Source organism: Uloborus diversus, chromosome 7 (assembly GCF_026930045.1).
Source record: "Uloborus diversus isolate 005 chromosome 7, Udiv.v.3.1, whole genome shotgun sequence".
NCBI classification, from domain to species: Eukaryota; Metazoa; Arthropoda; class Arachnida; order Araneae; family Uloboridae; genus Uloborus; species Uloborus diversus.
Window position 1 is genome coordinate 118,803,669 of NC_072737.1, and position 18,971 is coordinate 118,822,639.

The 18,971-nt window shown below is 35.2% G+C and overlaps 1 protein-coding gene across 1 annotated transcript in view; it reads right to left on the reverse strand.

Annotated features, from left to right (window-relative positions):
• Positions 1-5,700, reverse strand: part of LOC129225903 (chymotrypsin-like elastase family member 2A) — a 46,130-nt gene extending 40,430 nt beyond the window's left edge. The window contains exons 1-3 of the mRNA XM_054860435.1: positions 5,608-5,700; positions 2,601-2,770; positions 230-473 (exon numbers count right to left, since the gene is read on the reverse strand). Of these exons, the coding sequence (XP_054716410.1) occupies positions 230-473; positions 2,601-2,770; positions 5,608-5,662 (469 nt within the window). The 5' untranslated portion in view covers positions 5,663-5,700. The remainder of the gene's footprint in view (positions 1-229; positions 474-2,600; positions 2,771-5,607) is intronic.
• Positions 5,701-18,971: the final 13,271 nt, after the last annotated feature.

The following is an 18,971-nucleotide window of genomic DNA, read 5'->3' on the forward strand; positions in this document are numbered from 1 at the left end:
ATTCGTCGAAACTTGGAGTTCTATTCGACAAAATTTGGAGTTCCGTTCGGCAAAATTGTCATCATTTTGCAAAATTTGGAGGCAGAATTATCGTCATTTGTTAAAATTTGGAGGCCTATTAGACAAATTGAAAATTTCTGCTCTCTCAAAAGTTTAAGTTCGGAACGCTGCTGATTCTGAAATGGATGCTCTAGAATATTTTTCTAATAAAGTACACAAAAAAACTTACTGGAGTTGGACTGTGGTGAATAAGTAATGTTAAAGCCTCTTCTGCTACCAAATTCGTCACTCTGCAAAGTCACTTGCACAGCATTGTATTGGGTAACGTAATCATAGGGCACACGGTTTCCACAGAGCACAGCCACTGCAAAGCCTCCTCCTCCCTGCGATTTAAAGTCGTGGATGCGCACGAGATCTGAACGACAGCTATCCGTTGCGTCAATGTCTAGTTCGTTGAACGTCAACCGAACGTGCTACAGAAAGAGTTATAAAATAAATAATTAGAAAAAGCAGTTAATTGATCCCTTTATCTTGAGGAACGAAGACACTTATTGCACTGGTCTGAAAAAGGATTGTTTGAATGGAAGGGGGGTTTTTCTAATGGGTCTGCGTTAGCGTCGCTACGTGTTGCAGACCTAATGTGATGCCCCGATATAGCATCCATTCCTTCACGAGGCACCCCTATCGGCGGATGCTTTTACCAGAAGAATTTTGATGCCCAATTTTTTCACTAGATGGAGACACCTGAGCTCTCTTCGATGCAAAACTTCACTGGGAATTTAATTTTGCCACGAACACTCCAAGCTGAATGAGTGCTCGAAGGATCTTTTACATGCCGCATAATTATACGACATGGACGCTGTCGATTTTTTGCATCCTGAAAATCCACCGACTGTAGCCAGGTTCGAGCCTGCGCTTTTGGGCGTAAGAGAGCAGCGCCTAACTAATATATCACTCTGCCGGCCCAAATGGGAGGTGATAGTTTTACAATCAGCAGTTAAAAAATATCCCAGCTAACCTGTTCAATTTTTATTAAGTATTTCAAATTTGTAAACAGAGGTATTAGATGATCATTTCTGAATCTGAGCTCTAGTTATCAAGTCTAACTTTGAGCCCCCGCTCTCAGTTTTGGAATATTTGCCCTAGCTATCAATTCTGGAGTCTCTTCAATTTTTTCAATAGTTGGTAAAACTACAGTATAATATTGCACCCGGGAAGAAAAGTAACATAACTTAAGATTTTGAAAAAATGTACTATCTATTGGTTCAAAACCTAAATTTAATGCTCTTTCTTGCAACAAAACCAGCACAAAGTTAGCTTAAATACCTGGTGCATGGTGGCGCAAAAACGATATAATTAATAGTGACACATCGTAAAAATTTCATTATTAATACGTTGACTGCCAAGTACGAGATAACTCGTAGATTGCGTTCTTTTCTAGGGCGCCAACTACGAGTTAATCTCGTACTTGTTTACTTGCCATTTTTGTGCAGCTGCGATTAAACTCGGAATATATTAGTGCTAATATCGACAGATGGCTTCTGGGAAAAGAACAAAAAATCAATGCTGGCTTGCACAAACAGAAAATTTATTAAAAACCGAACAGAAACTATATTTATAAAAAATACTTTCAATTTAAGAAATAAAATAATATTTTATTGTTTGGGGAATTTCTTATAACAATCTCTCATATAAAGGGTTGGCTTTTCTTTACAGACTTTGGACAGAAAAAACTCGTTTCTCGTTGTTTTTTGGATTGGATACACATACGACATGGATTTGTATGACGCCTAGGCGCCCATATAAAAAATTTTAAGGGGGGGGGGGGCTCAGATATTTTCTCCATGGTTTAGCACGATATTTTCCACATGGAACCCGATTTCAGTACAGATTAGAATTGTTACAATTTGAAATTTTTAATAACTTATTCATTATAGGCAAGAGAAAAAATGATTTTACATTTTTGCAAAGAAAAAATTACTAAAAGCAAAGAAGTTCCAACTTCTAATGGGGGCTTGAGCCCCCTTTTGATCCCCCTCCATATGGGCGCCCATGTCGGGCGTTATTTTTTTCGGTAGGTGGATTCATTTTTTATGTTTTTTGATGATAAATAGGCATTAGAATTTGAGCTTTTAATAATGTAATGTGATTAAATCAAATTGTCATTTTTGGCCAGATTTCTAAAAGATGCTGTGACAGTCAACGAGGTTAAGAAGAAAAATTTTCGAACTTGAAGCATTCATTACAAATTGAAACAGCAAAAACTAACCAGTAAACATCACATTAAAAATTTTTGCGCGTATTGTCGCGTCAGAACTGCTATTGCGTAAAACCTTGATTTTTTCTCATTGCGTTTTTTTGAGTTGTGTGATTTTCCTTAGCGGGGTGGGATATTGAGATACGCAATAATGCACAAAAGCGGAGATGAATTAAGTCTGTACTTGAAGTTCCTGTTACGAATATTTTTTTTTCCCAGAGTGTGACGTAATTATTTTCATAAGTTTATTGAGAAACTAACAGTCAAGTGTCATTTAAAAGTTGTGTATGAAATATTTTTTGAAAATAACTTTATCAAAGTTCATTTAATGTGAATAACTTACCATTCCTGCTGGTGCGAGCAATCGATACGAACAACTAACAGAATCCGGGTAGTTTTGATTTTTCTCAAAACCCGGGCTGTACAAAGTTCCTTTTCCAGTCACGTGGATGATCTTCGGTCCGACGCCCTTGATCGGGTACACTTTCAAATCTGTGCATCCTTCGTCAAGAACTGAGAAAAAAAGTGTTGTTCTTTATTACTTGAAAAATCTCACAGATAAATGATGATGAATCGTGTCACAATGAATCAACGTTTAAACGTCAAGAAACATTTAAGCAGATTGCTTCCTTAAATCTCATCTACTAGTTGTTTCTGGCAATGAATTGCCAGCGGTTAGTGTGTAAAGGAAGGCTAACAAGTGTTTTAGATATTTACTTCCTTTTACGAAAAAAAAAAAAAAAGGACGTATTGTATTCGCGAAAAAGTTTTCATTCAAAAATCGACCTTGTTTTCCATTTTGCTCATCCCCGAATGAATGTTGAGTTTTTTTTTTCGACTCAACCACACGTAGATAAGTGCCTAAGAACATATATACACGCGAAATATCTATTTTGACGATTCCCGAGTTAGTTACAACGAGTTTTCTCGTGACGTCTGTATGTGCGTATATGTAAGTATGTGCGTATGTGCGTATGTCGCATAACTCAAGAACGGTGAGTCCTAGAAAGTTGAAATTTGGTACGTAGACTCCTAGTAGAGTCTGGTTGTGCATCTCCTCTTTTGGGTTGCATTCCGGTGTTTCTAAAGGTGTCTTTTGCCCCTTTTTGGGAGGGAATCATTGTTAATTTCGGTGTAAACTCAAGTGGTGTTACAATTTGGCGGACACTTGACGATATAGCGGCCGGTCTTTTAGTCGCTAAGTTTTGTCGCAAACTTGGTGACAAATTTGGCGATTTTTTAAAAAAATGGTTTCAATTTGGCCACTGTTGGTGATATTTAGGGAGTAAACTATTGAATCCCATTAAAATTACCGATAATGGAAAAATGACATTAAATTAGAGTAAAAGGAAGTCATGTGAGGCACACATCAGATCGTTTTTTGAAGCCCGCTACTAAGTTTTTGTAAAAATTCTAGTTTTTCAAATGATGCTTAATTCAAAAGTGGTTAAATCTAAAAGTTTAGCTTGTTTTTATTAAATGTTTTTTTTTTTTTTAAACTACGCGCGATTTCAGTTTTGAAACTCATATATAATAAATAAATAAATGTATAAAATAAAGTGAATTGCTTTACTAATATCATAGTAATGATTAAAATGTATTTTATCATGTCTTATTATTCACATTGCCCTTTTAAACTTGCGTGACTCTTAGTGAATACAATTATCGCATTTGTAATTTGAGTCATGTAATTAAAAACATCACATTTAATATTTATTTTGCAAATGTACTCAAGTTTAATTTCATAGTTAAAGTTGTTGCAGTCTACTGACAGCCATTCTTAAGTGCTTCCTTTGATCTGAAACTTTCGATTTACCGAAGGTGATCCGGTCACGATTAATCTGATTAATCTGTATAAGAAAATTATAGAAGAATAACAGAATTGTCAGATAAAGTCATCGACAAATCCCTTCATTAACTCATATATGCTCCTTCATTTAATCATTCACTTATTTTCTGTTCATTCAGTAATTTATTCACTCATTTATTTCCTCATTAGTTAATTCATTTTATTTGCGGTTCATTTATTTATTCATATTTCCATTCATTTGATTATTGAATTGAAAAAAATAATTTTAACTACTAAAAAGAAAATGTTTCACTAGAAAAAATACTTTAGTTTTCGCTTTACCCTGTACATGGAGCAAAGTGATAATTTTCATTTTTATTTAAAAGTACAAATTTACTGCTAAGAAAATAAATGTAAAAAAATGCAAATTTCATTGTAAAATACATTGTTTTTTCTTTATGTATTGTGATTTTCAATAAAAATTTCCATCTTTATTTATTTTGAAAAGTGTAAGTTAGCCTATTATTAATTCACTTTTTTACCGCATTCCTCTATTGTGTTTTCTAGCAGTATGAATATTAATGTCTGATTTTGAAAGCTAATATCAAAAAAAAAAAAAAAAAAAAACGCTTATGACTTGAAAAATTTCAATGAATAAATAAATAAATTTCACTCAATTACTTTGCTACTCCATAAAAATATTGTTACGGATCTGGTGTGACTTCCAACACTCTTTAAATGACGACACAGTTCTTCAGAAAACACAGATTTATTTACAATATGTACAGGAGAGATCATTAACAACTGCTAAATTAATCATCAGCAATTAAGCAAATATCAATCAACACCGTAAACTCAACGGTTAGACACGTATTTACATCCAAATACGCAAAACAACACAGCGAAATGCCTCGCAATAAACAGAGCTGATACACTTTCAGTACAACTTCTCAATCGAGACTGACGCCCGTCGTCGGCCGTGGCTATTTATAAATCTCGAAAGAGACCTCTCAAATATTCCACAAGATTCCCGAAGTTTCCTTCTATTTTCTTTTTATTCATTCACAAACCTTATCAATGAAAAATAGGGGGACCGTGTACTTCAGTCGAATGTACGGGGGCTGTATATTCATTACAAGAAACTATTTACAGTATACGTTACTACAATAATTTTAGATGAAAGATAATTTAATAAACGCCAAATTTAGCTAGATTACGACAAATTAATCATAAAAAATTATAATTTACAGAATTTGTAATAATATATTTATTATTGTCAAAGCAAAATAACTAATAAACTTTGAAAACAAATAGTAAAAGCACTCTTTTTCGGAAGGTTTAGTTCTCGCAATTTTCGCCAGCTCGTCATAATTGCGGAAATGTACGCCTCGTGAACTATTTTTTCGCGGTAGATTTTTCTTGTTCATATAAAGTTCACGATATTTTTAGCTCTCAAAATCACCGATATCTTTCTTTTCACTAAAACTACAGCTTGCGAAAATTAGCGCTTTTTCAGTATTTAGAAAGAAAATTCAATAATGTAATATTAAAAAAAAATTACCTCTTGCGTTGCAAATGAATGCCACCGAAGAAAAATACAACAAACCCACCCACATATTGAATTACCTCCACTCCAACGAGAACTCGAGTGCGGGTACTGTTTACTGGTGAATCAATGAATTTACATGCACACTTTATCTCTATAAATTAGCATCTGCTAAATTTCTCAAGGAAACGGGAAAAGCAGTAACAGCTAAAGATCTAGATGAACACCGATGTCGTCAACAATAGGTAATCACTGCCGTTCGATTATTATATAAGAAAAAATTGATAACACAAATGGATTATACTATAACAGTTTGGTTTAAAACAAATTATGCACTTTTCTTGTTCTTGAAAGGAGATGAAGTAATATTTTTACCACCTTGAGTAAAAACGAGTTGGAACGAATTCGTTTCTTTGGCATAAATGATTTAGTGCAAATTAAAAAAATCGTGATTCAATTCGCCCTTTTAACTATAGCCAATAGCGCCAAATTAAAACCAGATTTAAAAAAAAATAATTTGTTGCCAAGTTGGCGACCAAAAGCTTGGCTATATATCGTCAAGTGTTCGGAATGGAAGGAAAAACGACATTATAATTTAATATTTGTATCGTTTATACTATGACAGGTTGACTAAAAACAAATTATGAGCCTTTCTTGTTATTATAAGAGGAGATGATGTAGAAACTTTACAACCTTGAGTAAAATGTAAAATTTTTCATGCAAATAATCTTCTGCAAAAAATTAATGAAGCTCACGTATAAATATAAACAGCATTTTTTGAGCAATTACGATTGCTTATTGTCTGTCCCCCGGAATCTGCTTCTTCTAGTCGGTGGCTTCCATGTCCTACACACACGCACGCTGATACACACACACACACGCCTATGTGCATACACACAGGTTTACACACTCACACAACTACACACATGTAACCGCCCAGGAGAAGGGGCAGGCTTGGGGGGCCAGGAGCCGTTTCTAGAAACAATAGCTCCACTGAGTAGGGTCCTGTCGCAACTCATGATTGTGAAACACATAATTTGAATTTAAAATTTCAGAATTCAAATTAATTTCTTTTCTTTTTTTCGTAATTGTGTTTGTTTTACTTATTTATTTATTTATTTATTTTTTGCATATTTAGTTTTCTGTACGAGTATTTGAGCAAAGAAGTAAAAATTAGAATCAGGGTTGTGAAAATTCAACTTTTGAAAGTTATACATTTCTTTAGCATGAATAATTTAGTACAAGTTAAGAGGGGAAAAAAAAGAAACCAAGAATCAACAAATTCATTAGTAAGAAAAAGTCATAAACTTCCGACCCTTAGAGCATCAGTCACTGAACTAGATCATTTGTTTTATAGCGTAGTTTTACGTTTAATAAACGTTTAATTGATAATGATAAATTGATAATTAAATATAACAACATATATTATAATTATTAATAAATATAACAACATAGTATTTAAATATAACAACATATCTTTGTTTGACAAACTGTAGGTTACATCTTTTGAGAAGCTTTAGAAACTGTTTTTCTTTTTTTGGTATTCTTTCAAACACCTCATTCGTAACACATTTGTTCTAAATTATAAAATATTTACTTTAAATTGTGTGAGTTTCAAAAATAAAGTCAGTTTTTTTTCTTTCTTTTCTTTTTTGTTAAAATGCAGAAATAATTATAACCAGCAATAAGTAGTGAAAAATTAGAATACAATTTTAAATGCAAATAAGAAACAAATGATGAATAGAAATTCGAAGCCACTTGAATAATAAATTTGAAAATTTAATAAAAAATTGCAGTGATATTTATTCTTAAAACTCTAATTAATTTTAAAGCTTTAAGAAGCGTCTTAGTCTATTTAAAATCTAACTAGTAATTAATAACGGCATCACGTTCACAAAATGTAAATAAAAACTCCATTAGTATTTCAAAATTGCACAACACAAAATTAAATAACGTTTTTATGTGCACAATATTTTTTTCCGTTTTCAAAGTTTGTAAAATTATATGGTATACAGAGAGAAAAAATTGCATGTTCGACTTCTAATATTAACATCTAATTATTTCAAAGATAAGATTACGAAATAAAAATTACTCTCTTGAAGTTTTCTTTAAAGAGGCAAGATATTTTTAAAAATATTGTATAGATTTTATCCTGATGAAACATCTTTTAAAAAATCTTCAAGCTCAAAAGTCATTAAATATTGAATATTAGCTGGAGATAATTTTTTATCGTCAACTTATTTTCTCCTTGTTTTATGTTTTTGCTTGGATAAGCCCGTCGAAAAATTTTCAGTACGGTAAAAGACTTATTTTTATCTCTATCTGAGATCTCACGAATTAAATATGCCTAAATACCGAGGAAGTCGAAATAATATTTATGCGTCAATATTGACAAACTCTCTTTGACTCGCATAGAAAAACGCATAAAGCTAAGATTTGACGATATTTCTGTTTTATAAATTTTACGACATAGCTTTAACCAAACAACTTATGCATTTTCCCAAAAGTATTCGTATTTTTAAACTCATTTGATTGTCGATAGAATCTGATCTGTTCCTTAAATTCGCCTTTGAACTTCGTTTTCGTAGCGTAACAAAAATATTGAAAATGGAAAATTTCAACTTTACGATATAGTTTTCCAGTAACACGTAACAGGAAACTAAGAAAAAGAGCTATTTGTAATTCAGTCGTCTTAAGTGTTGACGAATTTATCATGTGTGCTGAAAGATATGATTTTGGATGGTAATTTTATTTTTAGACAACTTGAACGACACAACTTACATATGACAAAGAAAAAGCTTGCATCCAATTTGCTTACATCAATTTACATTTGCTTACATCAAAAAGCTTACACCAATTAAGCTTACATCAATTTGTCGGGGTTGAAATGAAAGCGGTACAAGTCATTTTAACATACTTTCGAATCAATGATGATTTTATAAAAACAAGTGCAAAAAATCAAGACTGCGCAGATTTTAACTCCAAGAGCAAGTTTTGATGTTAATGATAACTGTTTTGTTATTGTGAATCAAATTTTATCAAAAGGTACTTGTAACCAGGGGTGCCTACCTGGGGGGGGGGAGTCATGTCACAGATTGCGGCATTGAAATTTTTTAGGGGGGTGGTAGTGTTTTGACGGGTATTTTTCTCATTGGGGGGGGGTCTTAACGATATTAGCGCGGTGCTTCTTTGCTCTTAGGGGGGTCGGCACCTCTGTTGTAACTTGCTTTAAGGTAATTTTAAATCCTGACGTCACTGTCATAAAACATTTACGACGAATTTACTGAGAGAAAGTCGAGCATGGACTTTTGTAAATTAAAAATTAGCACGAAGTTCTGGATGCTAATCGGTTCAGCGAGATGGATTCTGACGTACACTGCTATCACTCCGATCTGAACTGGCTTAGGCTAGCAGTGGCGTAGCATGAAATTTTACATGGGGGTTGGGGGCAGTTGATGTGATTTTTTTCGAAATTAAATGCCGAAAAGTGCAATTTTAGGCCCTTGCATTTGTGTTCAGTTCATATATACAACTTTGTTGCTTCAAGGGGGACGGGGATTACTGACCCCTCCCCCTCCTCCTTGGTTACGCCACTGCAGGCTAGTAGCAGACACAGTTTGCGCGCTCTTGGGGATCAATATATTTTTGGAATTTTTTGGGACAATAGATGAACCAAAATCAATTAGTAACTCAAATTGAGAAATTGAATTATTGACTTACCCCACTATCATTTCAGCACATCAATTTATTTGTTTCAGATGATTTTTACTTATTTCAACTCTTTTTTTTTGCAAGTAAGATATGTTTCTAGGAAATAAAGCTCAGGAAAATGTCAATCAGTAACGTATGTTAAGCACTTTTATTATTGTTTTTTTTAAAAAAAAGTATGGATAATTAAGCGTATTATTTCAACGACAGAAACGAAATGAAGGTTTTATTTTTAAAGCGAGTTGCTTCAAGGGAATTTTTGAGAGCGGAATTTTCAGCATGGAGTGATTTAGTAAGTTCCTTTCATAACTTTAGATTTATATAAAATTTTTTGATTTCCAACCATCTTAAAGCAAATTTAGTGCTAAGGCCAGTGGACTCTTTTTTTTAAAAATATTTTCCCTGTCTTCTGCAGAAGAAAAAAATAATCTACGGTCCTGTTGTTTATACACAAAGGGAGGCTTTTTAGTTTTCTTGTAAATTTAGTAGGTTAGGGAAGATTAAGAAAAGACACGTGTTAGAGAGAGAGTTTTTTACACTATCACTGTAACATTGATTACAGTAACTATTCCTTTAGTTATAATTAACTACGCAAAAAAAGATACATAGTATTACCTAATGTAAAAGTGATCATATTTTTAGTGCATGTTTTTATATATCAAATAAACCTTGATTAAATATTTCAATCCGACACACATTCTTAAGGAATGTCATTACAACTGATCACTTAATGGATGACTAAATACAAAAATAGCTAGTTATAAAATATAGTAAAAATATTTACGAGTATGGTGTGATTAACATGTTTAGATAAATAATATTATGTAAATAATAATACAGTCGCCCTGAGTTATTGCCGTCAGAGTTAATTTTGAAAAATATATTTCGTAACCTAAATTAGCTCATAAAAATGAGTCGTAATATTTGATCATCCCAATTTTGTTTTTATGCTTTTAACGAAATTGCTTTTTCGAAAGAGGATAAAGACATCACTTTTTCCTGGAAAATCATTTTAGTCATGTATATGTAAACTGTTACAAGTTATATTATGCTTGATAATGTTATATAATAGGCTTTTTTTTTTTAGAGTCCTAGCATAAGCAAAAATATAGATAAGAATAAAGAAATGTGTAAGCATATGGTTTTACGACAGAGAGATTAAAATTTCGTCTTGGTTAGATAATTTAATTTGTTTATCTTTGTGTCAGCCTACTAGGCTAAGGATTTTTTTTCTCTTGTTTAAGAACGCAACGGTTAGGTATCACCTTATCTTGAGCTATTGGATATACTGCGGTATCTATGGTAACCAACATGTCCTGCCCTTTAGCAATATCTTTTCTATGTATTTCTGGGCTTATAACGTTTTTAAAGAGATGATTTACATTTTTAACTATTTTGAAAACTTCATTGCTATGTAGCTAATTTTCCTAAAATGTGCGTAACATATTTTTAAGTGTTTTAGAATTGTTCTGCCGTTGGAAGGTAAAGCGCAGTATCTGCAGAAATGAGGTTTTGAAATATTTGAAGATACATGTTTTGAATTCCGTATTAGCTGTATGGAAATGTTGGAATTTGACACTCTTTTCGTGTGTTTTTTTCAGCGGAAACCAAATAAGCAAGCTTGTACATTGAAGCTTAAGTACAAAAGATGCCAAAAAAAAAAAAAAAAAATAAATAAAAATAAATGGAATTTTGAGCTTTTGAATTCAAATTATGTTTTTCGCAATCACTAGTGTGTGTGTGTGAGTGTATGTAGGCGTGTGTGATTATGTGTGTGTAGGGGTATGTGTATGTGAGTGTAGGCATGTGTGTTTGTGTTTGTGTGCAGGTATGAGTGTGTGGGTAGTTGTGTGTATGAGTGTTTGTGTGGGGGGGGATGTGTATGTATGTGTAGGCATATGTGTTTGTGTCTGTGTGCAGGCATGAATGTGTGTATAGTTGTGTGTATGTGTAGGTGTCTGTATGTATGCGTGTGTGTATGTGTATGTGTGTGTAGGTGTATTTATATATGTGTATGTGTTTGTGTGTGTGCATGTGTTTGTGTGTGTGTATGCGTTTGTGTATGTGTTTGTGTGTGCGTGAGTGTATGTATGCGTGTAAATGTAGGATATGGACGCAACCTGGAGACGGGCTTCGCTAGAGGAGCAGCATCGTGAGGACCGGTCGACGGTGGTGCTGCAGAGGGTGCTGGCGGGAAAATAAAATCATAGCACATAAAAACAGTCAAATGAAAGCAATAAGCAATCGTGACGGCTCAAAAAAAAAAAAAAAAAAAAAAAAAAATGCAGTTACCACGCTTTACCTTTCCGTGGCAACATTGGTTAGTATAGGTACTTGCACATAGTTTTAATTGACGATTTCCGCTAATTAACTCTTTCTGCTTATAGGTTTTGAATTATAATTTTATCATTTTAAAACCGTTTTTAGAATCATGCAAACAACCAAGTTTCAATAACCTAAATGTTGTAAAATTAATAATTGATTACTTCTTTTCATACTACGTATTATATATCCTCTCATACGTTGGAAAACAACAACAGTTTATAGATTAAAATCCATTTTACCGTCTAATTTAAATCACAAACATTGTTATCATTCTTCAAACATTGAACTATGTGTCTGAATAACTTCGCTTAAAATTGTGCTCCTTTTCGGAGTGAAGGCTTCTCGTATATGTTCAAGTCACAGGTGGTTACGGAGTAGTACAAATGATCTTTATAGTTTTGTTTGTTTATTTATCATCTTTTTCACACATAATACATTACCGTCTCTGAAGAAGAAGCCAGATATTGTTTTTAAGTTATTTTCTTAGAGCAGGAACTAGTAAATGGAGGGAGCAAGTCGAATCATTGGCTAAGCAAAAGCTTTGGCAAAGACCTCAAGTCACGTGACTCAACAACGACGAATAGTTGACCCTTTTTGCGTGAAACTAATGAAAGAAACCTGATTTCACCAATGCTTTTCTTTAAAATCTGTCTCGTGACTTGGGGTCTTTCCTTCACGAATGAAAGTCTTTACTCCACGCGTTTTATCTCTTCTCAATGGCTTAAATTTCCTCTTCTTTTTGTTCCCTCTCTGTCTACTTCTTTAGCTCTGTGTGATTTTAAACTTGATAAAGGGCCCTCCAAGTTAAATATACCTTTTAAATGGAATTTTGTTGCTGATGCAATTCTGACTCAAGGTCCCTGAAGTAGGGATTAAGCAGAAGGGAGTACTTCCTGAGAATATGAGCCCCTCTGGGTGCGAAATTCGAAGTCTTGGCCTCGGTAGACCACCTGTACAATTTGGGCATAGATTTGAAAGGGAGGTAAGTAGACTCTCTAGAACACCCATGGTTACACAAAGCCTCTGAATAGTGGCATTTACCGAACATGTACTACGATGTATTTGACGGCATATGGCTCCTAATCCTTATATTCCTAGATTAGATCGACAACACTTTCCCGTTGAGTTTTGAGGTCAGTTACAACCCATAAGACCACCCTAGTTACAGTATTGATTCTAATTAGATCCTTGGTTTCATTTCAAAGACCTTCTTTTTTTTCGTCTGTAGCATTCTTGAATAATAACTCTGTTTGACAAAAAAAAAAAAAAAAAATCTTCAAAATGCTTCTGACACCCTTCTTGCTAATCCCTATGTGAAATGACTAAATGACTCCAAATACAACTTCCGCTTTCCCCCATCGTTCTCACACTTTCGGAAATGGCGTCCCACATTTTTTTCAGCTTTCGTAGTTTCATAGTCATTATTTCTATTTGGAGGGAAAAGGAGCATTACATTAACCATTAACATTCTTCTAAGCTGCTAACGAGGTGAAAAGTTCAAAAGTATGAACATTTGTTGCGCGTCGAGAGACTCATAGGGATGTTCTTCACTAAAATATATAAGGCATTTTCAAAACCGCTATTTTCTCTTCTGGGGGTTTCTTTTACAATTTGTTCACCTATTTTTCGATTTAAAACCAAAGTATCGGACCCATTCCTATGAGCGCTGTGTCCGGAAATATTTTCACGTTGTAAACCATACGAATTGCATCGCAGCTCCTCAGTAAAGAAACTTCTCGTAGTATTTATATATATCTTAATTTCATTCATATATATAATTAAAAATAAAAAATTAACTATTAAATTAACTATGATTATAGCATTAATCTAAATGTATATTTAAGGGAATGCACCGCCTGTATTGTTTGAACTGTATCAAGAAGTGATTTTCCTCCAAGAATATTTTAAAATAGGGTGATTCGTCAGTGATTGACCACCTGCCAATAGTTGACCACTCGAGCACTAATATGTACAAAACAAGAATAAATAAGTAGATAGTTTTAATCTGATTGATGGAATTAATTTATAGGATCCCATGAAGTGTTCTCTTATAATTTATAGTGTTTCGTATACAGTCGACAGATGGCGCGCTGCGCAAGCGTGTAACTCTCAAGAAAAAAGTGTAAGTTCTAATATTAACGAGTGAGGCCGTCTTTTCTAATTGTAGTGCAATTTACTTTTCAATTATTAGATTTCAGAGTTCAAGATTGAGATGGCTTCCCGCATATGAATTCTTCAAATACAACAAACAAGAAGGTAAGAGAAAATAATTTTCGAAACATTCTAATTCATATTTATTTCCTAACATTTTTGGTCCGCTCGCCGGAGACCAGTGAAAAACGTTCTATTCTAAATTCTTGCTTGTTTTGTTGTTTCAAAAAATGCTTTATATTGTCTTAATTCAATTAGAGAAACATTCAAAAGTATATTTTGTTTAAATGTGTTAAACTTTAAAGCGTACGAAGTGCACGTACTAGGATTTAATGCAAATTTACGAAATGCGTTATTTCAAATTTTAGATTATTCAAGAGGTTATTCAAAAAGTTTCAAACTGTTTAATAAGTGGTTATTTTCTTTTTATTTGATTGGTTGATTATTCTTATTTGGTAAATTACTGGTAGTCTGCCATTGTCGTTCCCTTTCAAATAATTTACAAAAGTTTCAGTTTCGTTTTGCCCTTTAGACTGTTTATTCCTTGGTAATTCTTGTTGCGATTTTCTCCCCTCGCTTCCCCACCGTCTCGGTGACGCGCCAAGGAAGTATTTTCTTTCGTTCTTTGGACTAGACATTCGTTCATTCCCGCACAGCTGCGTTGTTTTTCTTTAATAAAATTGTTTTATTTGCTATATTCAAATGAATATGGACGCTTTGTTAAAGAAAAAAAAGAGTGTCAAATCTTCGATTACAAAACTCCAAAAGAAAACAGAAGAGGAAATTGAGAATTTAAATAAGGTGAGTTTATTAGCTAGGAAGGAAAGATTCATAGAATTTAAAGCTGAGGTAAAGGGTATTTTGGATCCTATTATAAGTATTTGCGAAGAAAAAGATGAGGAAACTTATTGTACGGAAAAGGACGATCTTTTAGACACTTTAGAGGCAGTACTTGTCACTATAGATACTCGGCTTGTACCTTCTGTGGTAAATTCCGAGTTTCAGGTTAAAACCCAGGATTCAAGCCAAACTTCAGTCCCAGCTCAGTCAGCTGAAGTAAAACTGCCTACGTTATCCCTACCTGTATTTTCCGGTGCAACTGAGGAGTGGCTTACCTTTTCCGATCTTTTTGAAGCTGCAGTTTCCAACAATCAAAATTTGACGGGAGCACAAAAATTGCAATATTTAAAAGGGAGTTTAAGGTCAGATGCGTTAAAAATCGTAAACTCTTTATCGATTACCAATGATAATTTCGAAATTGCTTGGAGATTGCTAAGGGATAGATACTTTAATAAAAGAGAAATTGTGTCCTCCTTAATGAAAAGATTTATCAATATAACACCCTTAAGTGGAGAATCTTCCACACAAATTTTGAATTTGATAGATTCTACTAAGGAATTTGTAAGGATGTTAGAGTCCTTGGAATATGAGATTGATCCAACTGCAGATACCCTTTTGATGCATATGATATTGTTCAAGCTTGATACAAATTCAAGAACTTGGTTTGAGAGAACCTTTTCAACTGATGTCATTCCAAAGTTGGACGAACTATTGCAATTTCTTGCAACACAAGCGAGATCCATCCCGAGTTTAACTACCAAGAGAAACGTTCAAAGAAAGGTGACTTTGGTCGCGTCTAGCGCCCAGTCACAATGTCCTCTCTGTAATAGAGAGCATGCATTGTCGAGGTGTGATAAATTCTTAAAATTGTCAGTACAAGAACGTTCAAATTTCGTTAAATCGAATAATGTTTGTTTTAACTGCTTAATTCAATTTCACGGTGTGAAAACTTGCAAAAGCAAGTTTAGATGTAGAACGTGCAAAAAAACCCACCACAGTTTACTTCATATCGAAAATGTTAGCGCTAGGGGAAGACAGGGTCCTGTAAATGTGTCAAATTCGACTGGACTTTCTATCAACGCCCCTGTGTTTTCACCTGCCCTTGTTCCAAGTACTAATGAATTGAGGGAAAATTCTGGAGTGGTGGATGTTACATCTTGTCTTTCTGATGTGGGCCCAGACGTTCAAATTCTCCTCTGCACGGCTCTGATTCAAGTAAGAGATATTTGGGGTAACTATCAGACCTGTAGATGTCTTTTGGATAGCGGAAGCCAGGCTTCGCTTATTACAAATGAGTGTATTGAAAAATTGGGCTTGCACAGGAAAAAGGCCAATGTTCGTATTTCGTGTTTGGATGCTTCCGATACGCGTACAAATGGGATTGCTGAGATTCAATTCACCTCACATTTTCCATCTCAAAAGTCCTTTGAAGCGCCCGTGTATGTGGTTAACAAAATTGTAGGTATGCTACCACATCACAACTTAGATTCCTCAATGTGCGAATTATTTGGGGATATTTCTCTGGCTGATCCAACATTTTACAAGAGTGGTCCGATTGATGTACTTCTCGGTATTGACCTTACTTTGCCATTGCTAAAGGGTCAAACGTTATCGTTAGGTAAGGATAAACCATTTGCCATTCGTTCAGAACTGGGTTGGATAATTGGCGGTAAGGCTAATTTTGGTGATCAAAATTCTCTTCATGTAAATAATATTCAGTTAGTGTCAGATCATCTAATCAATAAATTTTGGGAATTAGATTCTGTACCATGTGCTAAACCCTTAACTTCTTTAGAAAAGTCGTGTGAAGATCATTTCGCAAAGACACATTCTAGGGATGAGAATGGCAGATATACAGTAAGGTTACCATTTCATACACCTCCCACGCGGTTAGGTGATTCAAAACAAAATGCAATTCGTAGGCTAATCAGCGTGGAACGCCATCTCATTTCTAATCTAGAAAAATACGAACTCTATCGCAAATTCATGAAGGAATACCTTGATCTAAAGCACATGGAGCTGGTTCCAGATTCTGAAATTAATAACATCAATAGTTTGTACCTCCCTCATCACGGAGTTGTTAGAAACACTAGCTCTACAACTAAGCTCCGTGTCGTCTTCGACGCTTCAAGTAAAACCTCGTCTGGATTTGCTTTAAACGATTTGCTCATGGTTGGACCAAGAGTACAGCCAGAACTTTTCCCTATCCTGATTCAGTTTCGACTTTTCAATGTAGCCATTTGCGCTGATGTGGAAAAGATGTTCCGCCAGATTAAAGTTCATGAGGAAGACGTAGACTGGCAAAGAATTCTTTGGAGGGAGTCTCCAAACGAACCAATAAAAGAATATCGTCTAACTACTGTTACCTACGGAACATCCTCAGCACCATTCCTCTCCACGAGAACCTTACGACAGCTTGCCATAGACGAACAAGAGAATTTTCCAGCCGCTTCAAGAGCTACCCGTTGTCACTTTTATGTAGATGATTTGCTGAGTGGGAGTGCGACAAAGAAGGAAGCCATTCAACTGGTATCCGAGCTGCAGGAGATGATGAAAAAGGGAGGCTTTTCTTTACGTAAATGGGTGTCAAACGATCCCGACGTACTGACAACCATTTCAAAAGAATTACAGGCAATTGATTCAAAACACACGATCAACGATGACCAACCTGTCAAGATTCTGGGAATAGCTTGGCTTCCAGATGTTGACAAGTTCACCTTTACCATCACCGTCAATGAGATGGACGTTATGGACTAAACGTAAGGTACTTTCTGAAGTCGCTAAAATCTTTGACCCCTTGGGCTGGTTGGCACCTACAGTTATCATTTCCAAAATCTTCCTCCAGGAGCTGTGGAGTCATCATCTAAGCTGGGACGAGGAGCTACCTGATTCTCTGGCAAAGCAGTGGAGAACATTTCAAGAACAGCTTCCTGTACTTACAAATATCAAAATTCCACGCTGTATTCTCATTCCCCAGGCTTCAGACGTGCAAGTACACGGATTCTGCGATTCTTCAGAGAAGGCCTATTGCGCAGCTATATACATTCGTTCCCAGGATGTAACCCTAGCTGTGACATCCAGACTGCTAACATCCAAGACGCGTGTCTCTCCAGTAAAACCGCAGTCTTTACCTCGATTGGAACTCTGTTCTGCTTTACTTCTTGCCAATTTGTTGCAAGCTACCTTGCCAACGCTAACTGTGCCAATCTCTGAGACATTTGCCTGGTCTGATTCCAAGATCACACTGGCATGGCTGAAGTCTGAACCAAGAAGATGGCAACCGTTCGTAGCTAATCGAGTAGCACAATTTCAAGAGCTGACTCCTAATGTGCACTGGAACCATGTGAGTGGTCTGGAGAATCCTGCTGATTGCGGAACAAGAGGGATACCTCCAACTAAACTAGAAAGGTGCGACTTGTGGTTCAACGGACCTGATTGGCTAAGGAGTTCTACTTTTCCTAATGGAGGGTTTGAGGATAATCCAGAATTGCAAAAAGACATGTCTGTAGAAGCTAAAGCAACATCCAAGCTGGTTATGCTGCAAGTGGTTGATGCTTCTTTCAAGGCAGAGTTTTTTCAGAAATTTTCGTCTTGGAACAAGTTGAAGAGAGTTGTAGCCTATTGTTTAAGATTTGGGAAGAACTGTTCTCTGGCTGCGGATAAAAGAAATAAGTCTTTTTTAACAACGACAGAATTGCACGAAGCCGAGAAAAGGGTTGTAAGATTTATCCAGCAGGATCATTTTTTGACGGAGGTCTCCTATCTGTCAGCAGGAAAGCAGCTTCCTTCGAACAACAAGATTAATCCCTTGACTCCGTTCTATGATTCCGGAATAATTCGTGTCGGTGGGAGACTAAAAAATTCAATTCTTTCAGAATCGCAGAAGCATCCCTTCTTGCTTCCTAAAACTGACCATGTTGTGAATTTAATTATCGCCGATTATCATCTAAAACTTCTTCATGCCGGTCCACAACTTCTCCAAGCCGCTCTCAGAGAAAAATTTTGGATTCTTTCAGCCAGAGATGCAGTTAGAAGAGTTGTAAGAAAATGTATCCCGTGCTTCAGAAATCATCCAAGGCTCGCTGGTCAAATCATGGGAGATCTTCCAATGTCCAGAGTTTGCCCCTCTTCTGTCTTCCAACGAACTGGTATTGACTTTGCAGGCCCATTCTTAGTACGGAACTCCAAGGGAAGAGGAAGCCGCAATACTAAAAGCTACATCTGCGTCTTCGTCTGCCTCGCAACGAAGGCAGTTCACCTTGAAGTCGTCAGCGACTTGTCATCAAAAGCCTTTATCGCTTGTTTAAAAAGATTCGTGGCACGCAGAGGTAGGCCATCTGACCTCTTCTGAGATC